The sequence below is a fragment of the Oncorhynchus tshawytscha genome, linkage group LG09 (genome assembly GCF_018296145.1).
Source record: "Oncorhynchus tshawytscha isolate Ot180627B linkage group LG09, Otsh_v2.0, whole genome shotgun sequence".
In the NCBI taxonomy this organism is placed as follows: domain Eukaryota; kingdom Metazoa; phylum Chordata; class Actinopteri; order Salmoniformes; family Salmonidae; genus Oncorhynchus; species Oncorhynchus tshawytscha.
Window position 1 is genome coordinate 31,749,362 of NC_056437.1, and position 14,392 is coordinate 31,763,753.

General features: G+C 42.0%; 1 protein-coding gene across 4 annotated transcripts; it reads right to left on the reverse strand.

Annotated features, from left to right (window-relative positions):
• Nucleotides 1–6,047: 6,047 nt before the first annotated feature.
• LOC112257810 (tsukushi) lies at nt 6,048–14,091 on the reverse strand. 4 transcript variants are annotated; one of them, XM_042326814.1, is made up of 4 exons: nt 13,590–14,091; nt 10,680–10,807; nt 9,980–10,055; nt 6,048–8,626 (listed from the first exon to the last, which is right to left on the reverse strand). In XM_042326814.1, the coding sequence occupies exon 4, from the start codon at nt 8,616–8,618 to the stop codon at nt 7,551–7,553; it is 1,068 nt and encodes a 355-aa protein (XP_042182748.1). In that variant the 5' UTR covers nt 8,619–8,626; nt 9,980–10,055; nt 10,680–10,807; nt 13,590–14,091; the 3' UTR covers nt 6,048–7,550. The 4 variants fall into 4 exon arrangements, with proteins under 4 accessions (XP_042182748.1, XP_042182749.1, XP_024287440.1 ...); XM_042326815.1 differs by having other exon boundaries at nt 10,154–10,807; XM_024431672.2 differs by lacking the exon at nt 10,680–10,807.
• Between the last annotated feature and the right edge of the window lie 301 nt (nt 14,092–14,392).

A 14,392-nucleotide genomic window follows, 5' to 3' on the forward strand; every position in this document is an offset into this window, starting at 1 on the left:
GCACAGTTGAGGTTTGGTTTGGCAGGTTACTGCAGAAACATGCCTACAGGCACCACAGTATTTCCTTACTGCATATTTAGTTGGAAAATAAATGTATCAAAGGAATAGCCCACTTTCTGGTACTCATACTAAATGTATTAATATGTTATTACTGTGTAATTATAATTTTACCATGTATTTTTTTTTAATCTGGTGATTTATATACTATAATACAATTTTCTTGAAGAATATAACTTAAAATTCCTCAAGGGCTTCGGTCAACTGTCATCCTCATCAGAACCCAAAATATGCTTGTTTTACTTTGTTAGTAAACAATGCAAGCCTTACTGTAAACACACACTGTAAAGCCTCAAAACATGGTTAAAACTATAATTTTTATATTATTGACGGTCCGTCCTTGCATCCATAGCTGTCTATGAATTTGAAAGTGGTTACATTTTATTTATTTATAGGGAAATATACACTGCTTTGTTCCTGACAAAGGTTTAGAGGACCAGTACAAATAGAGGATGCAGGAAGCTGTGACATACTAGCCAGTAATACCAGTTTACAGATAGTTTATTACAATGAGATGACAAGGGTAGCCACATTGTTTTGTGTGGTAAGGCATCTAGCTATTCTGTAAACAGAAAGCCATTGACATTTGTTTCAGCCTACTTGTCCATGAAGACAATACTCTTCAAGTAGGCTTCAAACAGCAAAAACTAATTGTGTGTGATTACCAGTTATACAAATAATAGCCTAAGCAGTCATCTGGAAACAAAATTCTTAAAATCTCTAAGATCATTATAACACACTTTGCCAGTGCTCATAGTGTCACTGACACAATGTCTCATATTTTACTGAGGATATTGTTTTGCTTATGCAAATGTATTCACATGATGCATAATCTAATGTTTAGTTTAACTGCTATGTTTAGACAAACATTTTCAATAATTATTATTTCTTCCGCTTTCAATGTTACACCAGGATGTGACAAAATCCCTCTGAACAGAACACTGGCTTATATACCTTCAGAAGGAATGGGTAATTGGAGACAGCTGCGTCTTGACGAGGGGGAGGGGTCAGCTCCAATCATCAATGTGGCTGACCAATCAGCTGCTTGGGGAGAATTCAGGAAGCCATCTCCTGAAATAAATACATGCAAATACACGAACTACAACGCAGAAACTGGGGAACTTAACACGCCCACCACAAAAAAATGCAATCATACAGTTTGCAATAATAAAAACCAACGCATCCCCAGTTAGTAAACCCGTGATAGAGCGTCGGCAACCACATTCGCCGAGCCCTTCACATAAGCTATCTGTACATTATATCCTTGTACAATCAGAGCCCACCGCATAAGGCGGCGGTTCTGATTGTACATTTGTTTTAAAAAAGCTAAAGGATTATCGTCCGTGAAGACCATTACAGGCAAGGCACTGGAGCCCACATATACCTCAAAGAACTGTAAGGCTAGCAATAAAACCAGAGTCTCTTGTTCAATTGTGGAGTACCTTGACTGACATAGTCTCCATCTGTAAATCTGTTCACTGCTATGGTCTGAAGAGAGAAAGCCACGAAATTGCTCAGTGTCACATCCTGTGCGTTTGTGCCTGTGCTGCTTTTTCTCCTACTCTTCTGAAAACACTGAAACCAGACCTCTGACTTACTCATTGGAGTCCCACGTACAAAGATAAAAGAAAATCAGATATCAATGTGAGGAGTTTATTTCCAAAATCGTATATCCACACATTTTTCACATTTGTGTTTTCAACAGAAATTATTGCTTATGAGTACCTTCATGTATGTGTCAAATACTACTGTTCTCAGATTTTTTTATTAATCGATTTTACATTTTTTATTATTGTAATTGTTTTTGCAAAACGCAATATAAACTTGGCAAAAAAAGAAACTGACCTTTTTCAGGCCCCTGTCTTTCAAAGATAATCTGAAAAAATCTAAATATCTTCACAGATTTTAACTGTAAAGGGTTTAAACATGGTTTCCCATGCTAAGGTCACAGCTATGAAAACTTAGCACACTAAAGAGGCCTTTCTACTGACTCTGAAAAACACCAAAAGAAAGATGCCCAGGGTCCCTGCTCATCTGCGTGAACGTGACTTAGGCATGCTCAAGGAGGCATGAGGACTGCAGATGTGGCCATGGCAAAAAAATTGCAATGTCCGTACTGTGAGACGCCTAAGACAGCGCTACAGGGAGACAGGACGGACAGCTGATCGTCCTCGCAGTGGCAGACCATGTGTAAAAACACCTGCACAGGATCGTACATCCGAAAATCACACCAGCAGGACAGAACCTGGATGGCAACAACTGCCCGAATTACACCAGGAATGCACAATTCCTCCATCACTGCTCAGGCTGTCCACAATAGGCTGAGAGAGGCTGGACTGAGGGCTTGTAGGCCTCCAGTAAGGCAGGTCCTCACCAGACATCGCTGGACCAGACATGACTGTCAGAAAGTGCCCTTCTCTGACGAGTCGTGGTTTTGTCTCACCAGGGGTGATGGTCGGATTCGCAATTTTCGTTGAAGGAATGAGCATTACACCGAGGCCTGTACTCTGGAGCGGGATCGATTTGGAGGTGGAGGGTCCGTCATGGTCTGGGGCAGTGTGTCACAGCATCATCGGACTGAGCTTGTTGTCATTGCAGAAAATCTCAACGCTTTGCGTTACAGGGAAGACATTCTCCTCCCTCATGTGGAACCCATCCTGCAGGCTCATCCTGACAATGACCCTCCAGCATGACAATGCCACCAGCCATACTGCTCGTTCTGTGCGTGATTTCAGGCAAGACAGGAATGTCAGTGTTCTGTCATGGCCAGCGAAGAGCCCTGATCTCAATCCCATTGAGCACGTCTGGGACCTGTTGGATCGGAGGGTGAGGGCTAGTGCATTTCCCCCCAGAAATGTACAGGAACTTGCAGGTGCCTTGCTGGAAGAGTGGGGTAACATCTCACAGCAAGAACTGGCAAATCTGGTGCAGTCCATGAGGAGGAGATGCACTGCAGTACTTAATGCAGCTGGTGGCCACACCAGATAATGGCTGTTACTTTTGATTTTGACCCCCCCTTTGTTCAGGGGCATATTATTACAATTCTGTTAGTCACATGTCTGTGGAACTTGTTCAGTTTATGTCTCAGTTGTTGAATCTTGTTATGTTCATACAAATATTTACACATGTTAAGTTTGCTGAAAATAAACACAGTTGACAGTGAGAGGACATTTATTTTTTTGCTGAGTTTATAGCCATTGTTTATCTGGAATGGAATGTTTGTATCTTATATATTTGACTGTGCTATGTGGTTATCTCATCTAGCTATCTTAAGGTGAATGCACTTACTGCAAATTGATCTGGATAAGGCAATCTGCTAAATGACTAAAATCTCAAATGTAAATGTTTTACATACATATACAGTATACAGTGCATTCGGAAAGTATTCAGATCACCTGACTTTTCCACATTTTGTTAGGTTGCAGCCTTGATATGTTTTCCCCCTCATCAATCTACACACAATACCCCATAATGTAAAAGGAAACATATTAGAAAGAAAAAAATGAAATATGACATTTACATAAGTAATCAAACCCTTTAGTCAGTACTTTGTTGAAGCACCTTTGGCAGCATTTACAGCCTCGAGTCTTCTTGGGTATGACAGAAAACTGAAAGCACACGCCACCACATTTAACCATGGCAAGGTGATTGGGAATATGGCCGAATACAAACAGTGTAGTTATTCCCTCCATAAGGCAATCAAACAGGCAAAACGTCAGTATAGAGACAAAGTGGAGTTGCAATTCAACGGCTCAGACACGAGACGTATGTGGCAGGGTCTACAGACGATCACGGACTACAAAGGGTAAACCAGCCACGTCGACGTCTTGCTTCCAGATAAACTAAAAAAATGTTTTCCCGCTTTGAGGATAACACAGTGCCACCGACGCAGCCAGCTACCAAGGACTGTGGGCTCTCATTCTCCGTGGCCGACGTGAGTAAGACATTTACACGTCTTAACTCTTGTAAGGCTGTCGGCCCAGATGGCATCCCTAGCCGTATCCTCAGAGCATGCGCAGACCAGCTGGCTGGAGTGTTTACGTACATATTCAATCTCTCCCTATGTAACAGTTTTGCTTCCGTCCCTGTCCTTGCCCCTACCTGGGCTCGAACCAGGGACCCTCTGCACACATCAACAACTGACACCTTCGAAGCATCGTTACCTATGGAAATAACAACTTCAAGGTCTCAGAGCGAGTGACGTCACCGATTGAAAGGCTATTAGCGCGCACCCCGCTAACTAGCTAGCCATTTCACACCGGTTACACCTATCCCGGTCTGCTGTCCCCACATGCTTCAAGATGTCCACCATTGTTCCTGTACCCAAGGATGCAAAGGTAACTGAACTAAATGATTATCGCCCCGTAGCACTCACTAATGTCATCATTAGTGAGTGCTACGCTTTGAGACTAGTCAAGGATCATATCACCTCTTCTTTACCTGACACCTTAGACCCACTTCAATTAGCTTACCGCCCCAATAGATCCACAGACGATGCAATTGCCATCGCACTGCACACTGCCCTATCCCATCTGGACAAGAGGAATACCTATGTAAGAATGCTGTTCATTGACTATAGCTCAGTATTCAACACCATAGTACCCTCCGAGCTCATCATTAAGCTCGGGGCCCTGGGTCTGAACCCTGCCCTGTGCAACTGGGTCCTGGACTTCCTGACGTGCAGCCCCCCAGGTGGTGAAAGTAGGAAACAACACCTCCACTTCACTGATTCTCAACACAGGGATCCCACAAGGGTGTGTGCTCAGCCCCCTCCTGTAGTCCCTGTTCACCCATGACTGCGTGGGCACACATGCCTCCAACTCAATGATCAAGTTTGCAGACGACACAACAGTAGTAGGCCTGATTACCAACAATGACGAGACAGCCTACAGGCAGGAGGCGAGGACCCTGGGAGTGTGGTGCCAGGAAAATAACCTCTCACTCAGCGTCAACAAAACAAAGGACCTCATCGTGGACTTCAGGTAACAGCAGAGGGAGCACCCCCTATCCACATCGACGGGACTGCAGTGGAGAAGGTGGAAAGCTTCAAGTTCCTTGGCGTACACATTACTGACAAACTGAAATGGTCCACCCACACAGACAGTGTGGTGAAGAAGGTGCAACATCACCTCTTCAACATCAGGAGGCTGAAGAAATTTGGCTTGACACCTAAAACCCTCACAAACTTTTGCAGATGCACAATTGAGAGCATCCTGTTGGTCTGTATCACTGCCTGGTACGGCAACAGTCTGCACAACATATCACCGGGGGCAAATTACCTGCCCTCCAGGACATCTACAGCACCCAATGTCACAAGAAAGCCAAAAAGATAATCAAGGACAACAACCACCCGAGCCACTGCCTGTTCACCCCGCTATCATCCAGAAGGCAAGGTCAGTACAGGTGCAACAAAGCTGGGGCCGAGAGACTGAAAAACAGCTTCTATCTCAAGGCCATCATACTGTTAAATAGTCATCACTATCACCTTAGAGGCTGCTTCCCTATATACATAGACTTGAAATCACTGGCCACTTTAATAATGGAACACTAATCACTTTAATAATGTTTACATATTTTGCATTACTCATTTGCATGTGTGTACACGGTATTCTATTCTACTTCACAGTATTTTAAGTCTATGCTGCTCCGACATTGCTAATTGTCTACGGACAATTCCTTTGACCTCGTGGCTTGGTTTTTGCTCTGACATGTACTGTCAATTGTGGGACCTTATATAGACATCCAAATCATGTCCAATCAATTTAATTTACCACAGGTGGACTCCAGTCAAGTTGTCGGGAACATCTCAAGGATGATCAATGGAAACAGGATACACCTGAGATTAATTTAGAGTGTCCTAGCAAAGGGTCTGAATACCTATGTAAATATTGTGTGTTGATTGATGAGGAATTGTTTTTATTTTTATCAATTTTATAATAATGCTGTAACGTAACAAAATGTTGAAAAATTCAAGGGGTCTGAATACCTTCCAAATGCACTGTATATATTTATTTTTACATTTACATTTTGATGTCAGAAACATAGCATTTGTACAGTTGTTTATTAAAATTGTTATCTGTTACATTTGACTGTGTAAAACCTGCCATGATTAGATTGTGTTTTTTCCACTCTCTATTTCATTATTTCCTTAAACAATAAAAGCTAATTTACCAACATTTCTGAAAATGGATATATGGTGTTTTGGAATGAAACTCTTCATTCATCTCTACAACTAAGGGGATGTGTCAAAATGATCATCAAACATGGCCAGCTTGCCTGTTTCTATTAGCCAAAGGCCAAATAGTGAAGATGATTTTATTTGAGATTGGACTGAGGCAAGTGGGTCAGAGTTTATTTGAACCTAAACTATTTCAACCTTTCCTCTGATTTGCACAAAGAACAGGTAATAACAAGAATAAGCTTGTTCGTCTTTTTTTCTTAACCGTCTCACTATTACATTACCCTGTTCTCCACTTCCCGCATTAGTGGAACTGCATTTGAGTCTTGAGCCCACATTTCATCCTAAAACTAGGTCTATCACAATCTGAAGACAGACACAACACATCCAGTGACTAAACCACAGCAGTGAGAAGAGCTGTACTGTGTGACATCATTAGATGACAGTGCAATTAAAATGTGAAAACGCCTCCTCAGTGACCACATAACAGCTCGCTGGTGAGTCGCTCCTCAACTCTGTAAACGGTGACAAGACTCTCTTACGTTCACATTTTTTACATGGTGCTATTGACTGTACAGAATGAAACAAACCTTATGTGAATCAGTCACACACTGGACCTTGTGTTGCGGGACCAGAAAAGGGTGTGGAACAAATTGTGTTGCATCCATTTTATTCAAAATACATGTCTCTGTTTCAGTCATTAACAATAGTTGACAGACTTCATATACACAACACAATATATGTCCAAGGCAATACTGTAGAAAATGTTGCAAAAACATATTTCTAATGTTATTAAAAACATTTTTTTGTCAAGTAATCAAAAGGTATTATCTGCCAGCAGAAATTGTTGTAATGTTTAACAATATGATGCCCTCTAAAACAGTTTATTACATTATAAGTCTGATGGACATTAATGCATCATAACACTGTATGAGTTGTCATTATTTAGTTCAGTTGAATTCGTTAAAAAAATAGAAAAGGGATTGAAAACTACAAAACAAGTTCAGGTAATCATTTCTGACTTTGTCCTTGTAAATCATCACACATCGTCATGTTATCAAGATGGTTAGTTCAGTTGCCAGCATAATTTATTAGCCCATGGCCACTGTTCTACACGGGTATTTTATTGCACACTCCCTTGAAGCAGTGGAACAAAAGCTATATTTTGAAATTGAGTGCAACCCTTGATGATGATGCACAAATCTGAGGACTGAATTTTGAAATATAGTGTGATTACTGTATAAGCTGATTGCACTGTGAGGCTCTCACCTTCTTCCTCTTCTTCATTTTGACCAACCTGTTAAGGCCGGCAGACTCATAAAACAATTCCTATGACATCACAGGTCAATTCCTCTCCCCTTGTTGACTGTCCTCCTATCTGTCTGTGGAACTGCACCTGTCTATGGGTCTTCCAACAGTTTACCTTCTCCCTGAGAACGATGCTTTTGATGCTGGGCAGGAGGTTGAGAATGTTGCTGGGCAGAGACACCACCCCTGAGTTAGACAGGTTGAGCTCCTGTAAGGCAGCCAGTCCGCTAAACACCTCAGGGTTAAGTGGTCTCAGCCTGCTGTTGTGGGACAGGTCCAGGACCTGCAGGCTGCTCAGCTCACTGAAACTTTGGAGCTGGATGGAGGTGAGCTCAGACAGTCCACTGAGAGACAGGTATGCCAGATCCCTTAGCCCTGTGAAGCTGTGCCTTTCGATGCTGAGGATGGGGTTGCCGTCCAGGCTCAGAGACCTCAGAGGGAGGCCCTGCAGCTTGGGCACGGCCCTCAGACGATTCCCTGCCAGACTGAGGCTCTGAATGTTAGGAGGGCTTAGCACCTGTGGATCCCTAGTCGTGACAGTGTTCAGCAGGTTGTTAGACAGGTCCACATTGAGAGGTCCTGCACCGTGGCCCTTGTTGGAAAAGACCTCCAGGTTGACCTCCTGGAGCCTGTTGCCGCTCAGGTCCACCTCGGCCAGGGGCAAGCCAGAGAAGCAGCCGGGGGCCAGCTCCTCCAGGGTGTTGTGGCTCAGGTCCAAGGTCTCCAGGTAGCGCAGCCTGGAGAAGATGCTGCTGTTGAGCCTGGAGAGGAGGTTGTTGCTGAGGTCCAGGCTGGCCAGCGTGGTGTAGCCTGGCCCAGACAGCATGGAGTCAGCGATGGTGTGGATGGCGCTGGAGGACAGGTCTAGGGAGGAGGTGTCCAGGGGGATGGAGATGGGGACCACCAGGCCATGACCACGGCCCACCCCACTACAGTCGACCCGGGTCAGGCTGAAGCTGTGGAACAGGCCGAAGCTCTCGACTTCACAGCGACAACCCGGGTGGCAGTCCATCACTGCAGCCACATAGTGAAGGACAAGCAAGAACCAAACACTCACACCCAGGAAACTGGACATAGCAAATCCTGAGGAAGACGCAACATGTTTGATTAAATTATGTTTTCATTTCATGAATTCATTACATTTCTATTCAAGAATTTGGTTATTTAGAAGACCTATATTATTAACGTCTTCAAATAAGAACTGTTTTCCTCTTAGAAATAATGTAATGTCCCTCAGGACAAGTTCAATCATACGCTCAAATGCACAGAGATAACTAACATGAACACTTTTTCTATTTCGGTTGTCAAGGGAGATGAGAAATACTGAGGAAAGTACTGTATATTTTCAGTATAAATTGCGACATGGTTTTTGGTCAGAGTAAATAACTTTCTCTGTGGCTTGGCTTGACTGTTGTAAATCATACAACCGTCTCTGTGTTCATTCATCCACCATGTATGCATCTATCATAATCACACATGGAGGGACCACATTTAGAGCCACTTATTTTTTTTTTTTTTAAACACATATTAGTCAAAAATCATCATTAATGACCCATTCCCTTTAATTAACAAAAGCAAACCCTACTGATTTGACCTAGTTTTTTGGCTTGCTCCTCAAAAAATGCTGGCGCCCATGACAGAAGCCAAACGTGAGTCGGCTTGGGGGTGTGGTTTGATGTGTGTGTTTCTTGGGTGTGTCCTTCACGCCATCAAGACACACCCATCTGTCAGAACCTTTCCCGCAGCTGTTTCACCTCACTCAATCTCCACAAACAAACCTCCTGCAGGTTGAGTTAAATAATATACATGCAGATGTATGGTGAAATGCTGGAGGAAGCTTTGAATAGGTCAGTAGCCTACGGAGCAATATGAGAAGAATGCAATTGCTGAATTTATGTAGATATTCTAAACTTAGTGTTTTGATCATTTTTTAAATGTAGTAACAGGTCCATGTAGAATAAACAACCCTTTACAAAATACCATTGAAGCAGGTAGCTGCAGTTGTTATACCAGAGATGTTCTGCTAATATAACAAGGTGCACCTCTCATGTCAGAGTGGTCATACCGCCCTGTGTGGTGTATCGTATATAACAGGAGTTCCTTCCCTGATCCTGGTGCAGAATACACAGGGTTTCTCCCTCCCCATATTGACTGATACCATTCAATTCAATAATAATAATAAAGACAATACAAGTAAAAGTTGTGTCTAGTAACATTTTAATGCCGAGTGCCAGGTATCTCCATTTAGAGACATCAGTGTCAAGCCCGTCTGTCAGTCTCGACTTCATCACATAATCTTGCAAGTGTATGTGCTGGCTCCATACATGTTTCTGTGAACACATAGTCACTTTTATTACCAATTAGAGTTAGGATAGGTCATATCTGACACACAAACTGGTACTATGTTAAAGTTAGAACAGGTCAGATAATACCTACCCAATTATGGTCTCCCCATCAAACGACCGAGACTGGCGACTGGCAAACGCATCTACAGTCCTCTCCATCTGTAGAACTAGGCAGAGTTGAGGCAAAGTTCATCAGTGACGTATGGAATGAAAAGGGTGTTGCAAATACTGGACATTTCTGCTGTACTGTATTATTAGTAATCACCTTCAGTCCCACATTGATGGGCATGGCAGCATAGATCAGCTTCTGATCCCGCATCAAAGACACTGATAAGATTATCAATGGTGGTTATGATTAGTATGGTGATTAGTATGGTGGAACCAACCTTATCGATGCATTCACCTTCCTATTTCACTTTAGATATCATGATCAGTGAAGTGAAATAGAATGGTAAATGCAGCGATCAGGCTGGTTCCACCAGGCTAGGTTACAAAGGTGAATTGGGACAAACCTCGAAACTCTTTTGACCTTTGACCAGGTCAAATGTCACCAACCTAATTCAAGTGTTCTCCCTGTTCCATTTATAGGAAGGCTCACAGCGAGGGATGTCTGCGTGAGTCTGAGGGTCCCCTAGCTGACCTTCTCTATGATGCATGTTTGGCTACAAACTGGACATCTCTTGAACAACTGCAGCTAACTACATAACCAGCAATAGCGTTATCTAACGTCGTTAGCTAGCTAAATTATACCAGAGATGTCATTATATTCCAGGATCTCTGGTTATACTCACCAGGCATGGTCAATCCGTATAAGGATTTTCAGTCTGCCGTCCTTGGAACGCGTTGGGGGCGATGAAACAACGGAGCCCCATTCAATGAAGGGAAGCAGAGTGGGCGGAGGGGCGAATTGCACGTGGAGCTTGGCAAAGTGGGCCATGATTTGTTTATATATTTGTAATCATTTACTCACTGATACACTGAGGTTCCAAACTCTGCTTTAGACAAGACTGACTTTATGACCCAAATGATCCTATTTACACTTTGTTAATTTTGTTTCTGACTCATATCGATTCCACATAGGCCGTTTTCAAAGGAATTATTTGCTTTTTAGGGGCAGTCGTTCTTTAAGTACAATAAACTGCTACAGCACACCATCTCAAATACTATAACAACCATCTTCCTTTTCTCTCAGAAGCTACGTTTGCACATTGGACATGTTGCGGATTAATCCTAGGCCTACGAGTTTATTCAGTATTCACAGAACATTCTTGTGGCCCTGTGTTCTGTGGTAAATCACACTGCTCAGATGTGTTATGTCAACCGGAGGGGTCACACCTGTCCCCACCTCTGCTCCGGGGAGGGATCAGTTGTGCAGTGTGTTTGTGTGTGTGTGCCCGGACAATGGAGTTATGGTGAAATACCTGCCAAGGGGGAGCATTGAGCTCCAGGTGTGCAGTACAAAGCACGGCTCACCCTTTCTGAACTCTGGAACTTGAATGAGCTCTATCTATATTCACCTAGTATTTTGCATTGGCAATACAACTATTTTGAGTATTATTAGGTTTAGAGGTCGACCAATCAATCGGAATGGCCAATTACTTAGGGCCGATTTCAAGTTTTCATAACAATCGGTAACCTGTATATTTGGACAACGATCTGTCATTGCACCAATGTACCTAACCATAAACATCAACGCCTTTCTTTAAAATCAATACACAAGTATATATTTTTAAACCTGCATACTTAGTTAATATTGCCTGCTAACGTGAATTTCTTATAACTAGGGAAATTGTGTCCTTTCTCTTGCGTTCAGGGTATATACAGCAGTTGGGCAGCCTGGCTCATTCCGAACTGTGTGAAGTCCATTTATTCCTAACAAAGGCCGTAATTAATTTGCCAAAATTGTACATAATTATGACATAACATTGAAGGTTGTACAATGTAAGAGCAATATTTAGACTTTTGAACGGTTCCGTATTTCACTGAAAGAATAAAAGTTTTGTTAAAGAAATTATAGTTTCTGGATTTGACCATTTTAATGACCAAAGGCTCGTATTTCTGTGTGTTATTATGTTATAATTAAGTCTATGATTTGATAGAGCAGTCAGACTGAGCGATGGTAGGCACCAGGAGGCTCGTAAGCGTTCATTCAAACAGCACTTTTGTGCGTTTGACAGCAGCTCTTCGCAATGCTTCAAGCATTGCGCTGTTTATGACTTCAAGCCTATCAACTCGGGGTGTGCGCTAATAGCGCTTCAATCGGTGACGTCACTCACTCTGAGACTTGGAGTAGTTGTTCCCCTTGCTCTGCATGGGTAACGCTGCTTCGAGGGTGGCTGTTGTCGATGTGTTCCTGGTTCGAGCCCAGGTAGGGGCGAGGAGAGGGATGGAAGCTATACTGTTACACTGGCAATACTAAAGTGCCTATAAGAACATCCAATAGTCAAAGGTATATGAAATACAAATCGTATAGAGAGAAATAGTCCTATAATTCCTATAATAACTACAACCTAAAAACCTCTTACCTGGGAAAATTGAAGACCCATGTTAAAAGGAACCACCAGCTTTCATATGTTCTCATGTTCTGAGCAAACTTTGGAACTTAAACGATTTTAGGTATTTTTTTAGCATGTGTTTAGTGAGTCCGCCAGTTCAGAGGCAGTAGGGATGACCAGGGAATGTTCTCTTAATAAGTGTTTGAATTAGACAATTTCCCTGTCCTGATAAGCATTCAAAATGTAACAAGTACTTTTGGGTGTCAGGGGAACTGTATGGAGTAAAAAGTACATCATTTTCTTTAGGAATGTAGTGAAGTAAAAGTTGTCAAAAATATGAATAGTAAAGTAGAGTACAGATACCCCCAAAAACTACTTAATTAGTACTTTCAATTATTTTTTACTTAAGTACTTTACACCACTGTCTTTGAAGTTTTTTTAATGAACTAATTAACAGACTTATTTGAAACTGAGTGCATATACTGCGTGTATTTCCTGTCCTGACAACATTTCTCCTCTCACAGCCTCTATAGATAGATGTGGAGTTGGCCAATAATTCACCAAAATAGAGGAGACCCGTTATTATCACCTCAACTACAATTATCACATCTACAATTATGGCATCCCTTTCCTTTCTCTGCTCTACCATTCTCTCACCACCACCCGTTTGCTTTCACTGTTCAAAGCATCACTAACTAAAATTACATCCTTTATCCTTTCTTTGAGGAGCAAAAGGTGTGTAAAGGCCATTGTATTATTATCTTGACAGATGGATGTTACTTTTTAGGTCATCAAATAAAAGAGAAGTTTGGGGATTCTGAATAAAAGTATTTACTTGATACGAAACAAATCTAAATTCTTTATTGCATGATTGGACTTCTGGTAAGCCATGTATGCTTTTGAACCTCTCATGTTCAGATCATTAGGCTATACTACAACAGGGAATCACATAGCAGACTAAACTCCACTCCCTGGTGAAGGAAGTTTGAGGAACTTCATCAGAATCTTCCTTCACCATGTTTAGTCCGCCAGGAATCACATAGACAGCAATGTTATCGTTGTGATATGTTACAATGTTTCAAAAGTCAACAACAATTGTAAGTTCCTCCAGACATAATAGCCTCAGAAAAAAAGTTCTGTGAACTGTCTTTTGAAAAGTTCAGAACACATTCTATGGGTGATTTGAATGCAATGTAAACTGCTCACCTTTCTTGAAGAATTGTACCACGTTTGTGGCACTTATTCAGTCGATATGTTAAGATAGATCCCTTTGCGATGGCAAGAGACAGTATTATGTTAAAACAGACTGTCCTTTACATTTTTTCCTCTTTGTCTGCTTCCCCCATCTGCCGTATAACTTTTCACCAGTACAGTCCATGTAACGACTTTCACGCAAGCAGAAGTGTGCCGCCCATTTTAACCTATTTCTAACCTAGTTCTTCTCAGATTACTTTTGCGGAAAAACTCGTGCCATGGCTCACGATGCAAAATCTACTGCGGTCAAGCTATCCTGCAAACAAAAATCCTCCGTCAAGCCATCCGCGCTGTAGAATATGAATGCGCCCTTGCACTGAACATTATGGTATCACGAGGAATAACCTATGCTTGACAGGGAAGACGATCCGATCTCTGAACCTCTTCAGATTTAGTGTCGCCAGTGAATTGTGTGACGATTATGTGATATGTTTATACCCAGTAACTTCATTTAAATAATTGAGGCAAATTATACTGACTTTATTCACACTTTTTTTGTTTCGGTTTCGGTAACAACATGCATCACACGCGGAAGCACATGCCTCCTAGGCAGTAGTTCGGTTAGATCCTATTCAGTGATTGAGATTCCACAGAACTAGGATTGCTTTTGGATCTCTTGAAATAGGTCAGAAATACGGTCTCGAAGCAAGGAAACAGCACTTTATGAAGGCACAAATTTGATCAAAATCATTTCCTAATTAATAAAGCTATGATTGGATTGTTTTTAATGATCATAACCTATTGTCAAATATGAT

Bases quoted from the DNA above. Each gene is read 5' to 3' on its own strand.
- LOC112257810 (XM_024431672.2), bottom strand. From the start codon at position 8,618: ATGTCCAGTTTCCTGGGTGTGAGTGTTTGGTTCTTGCTTGTCCTTCAC.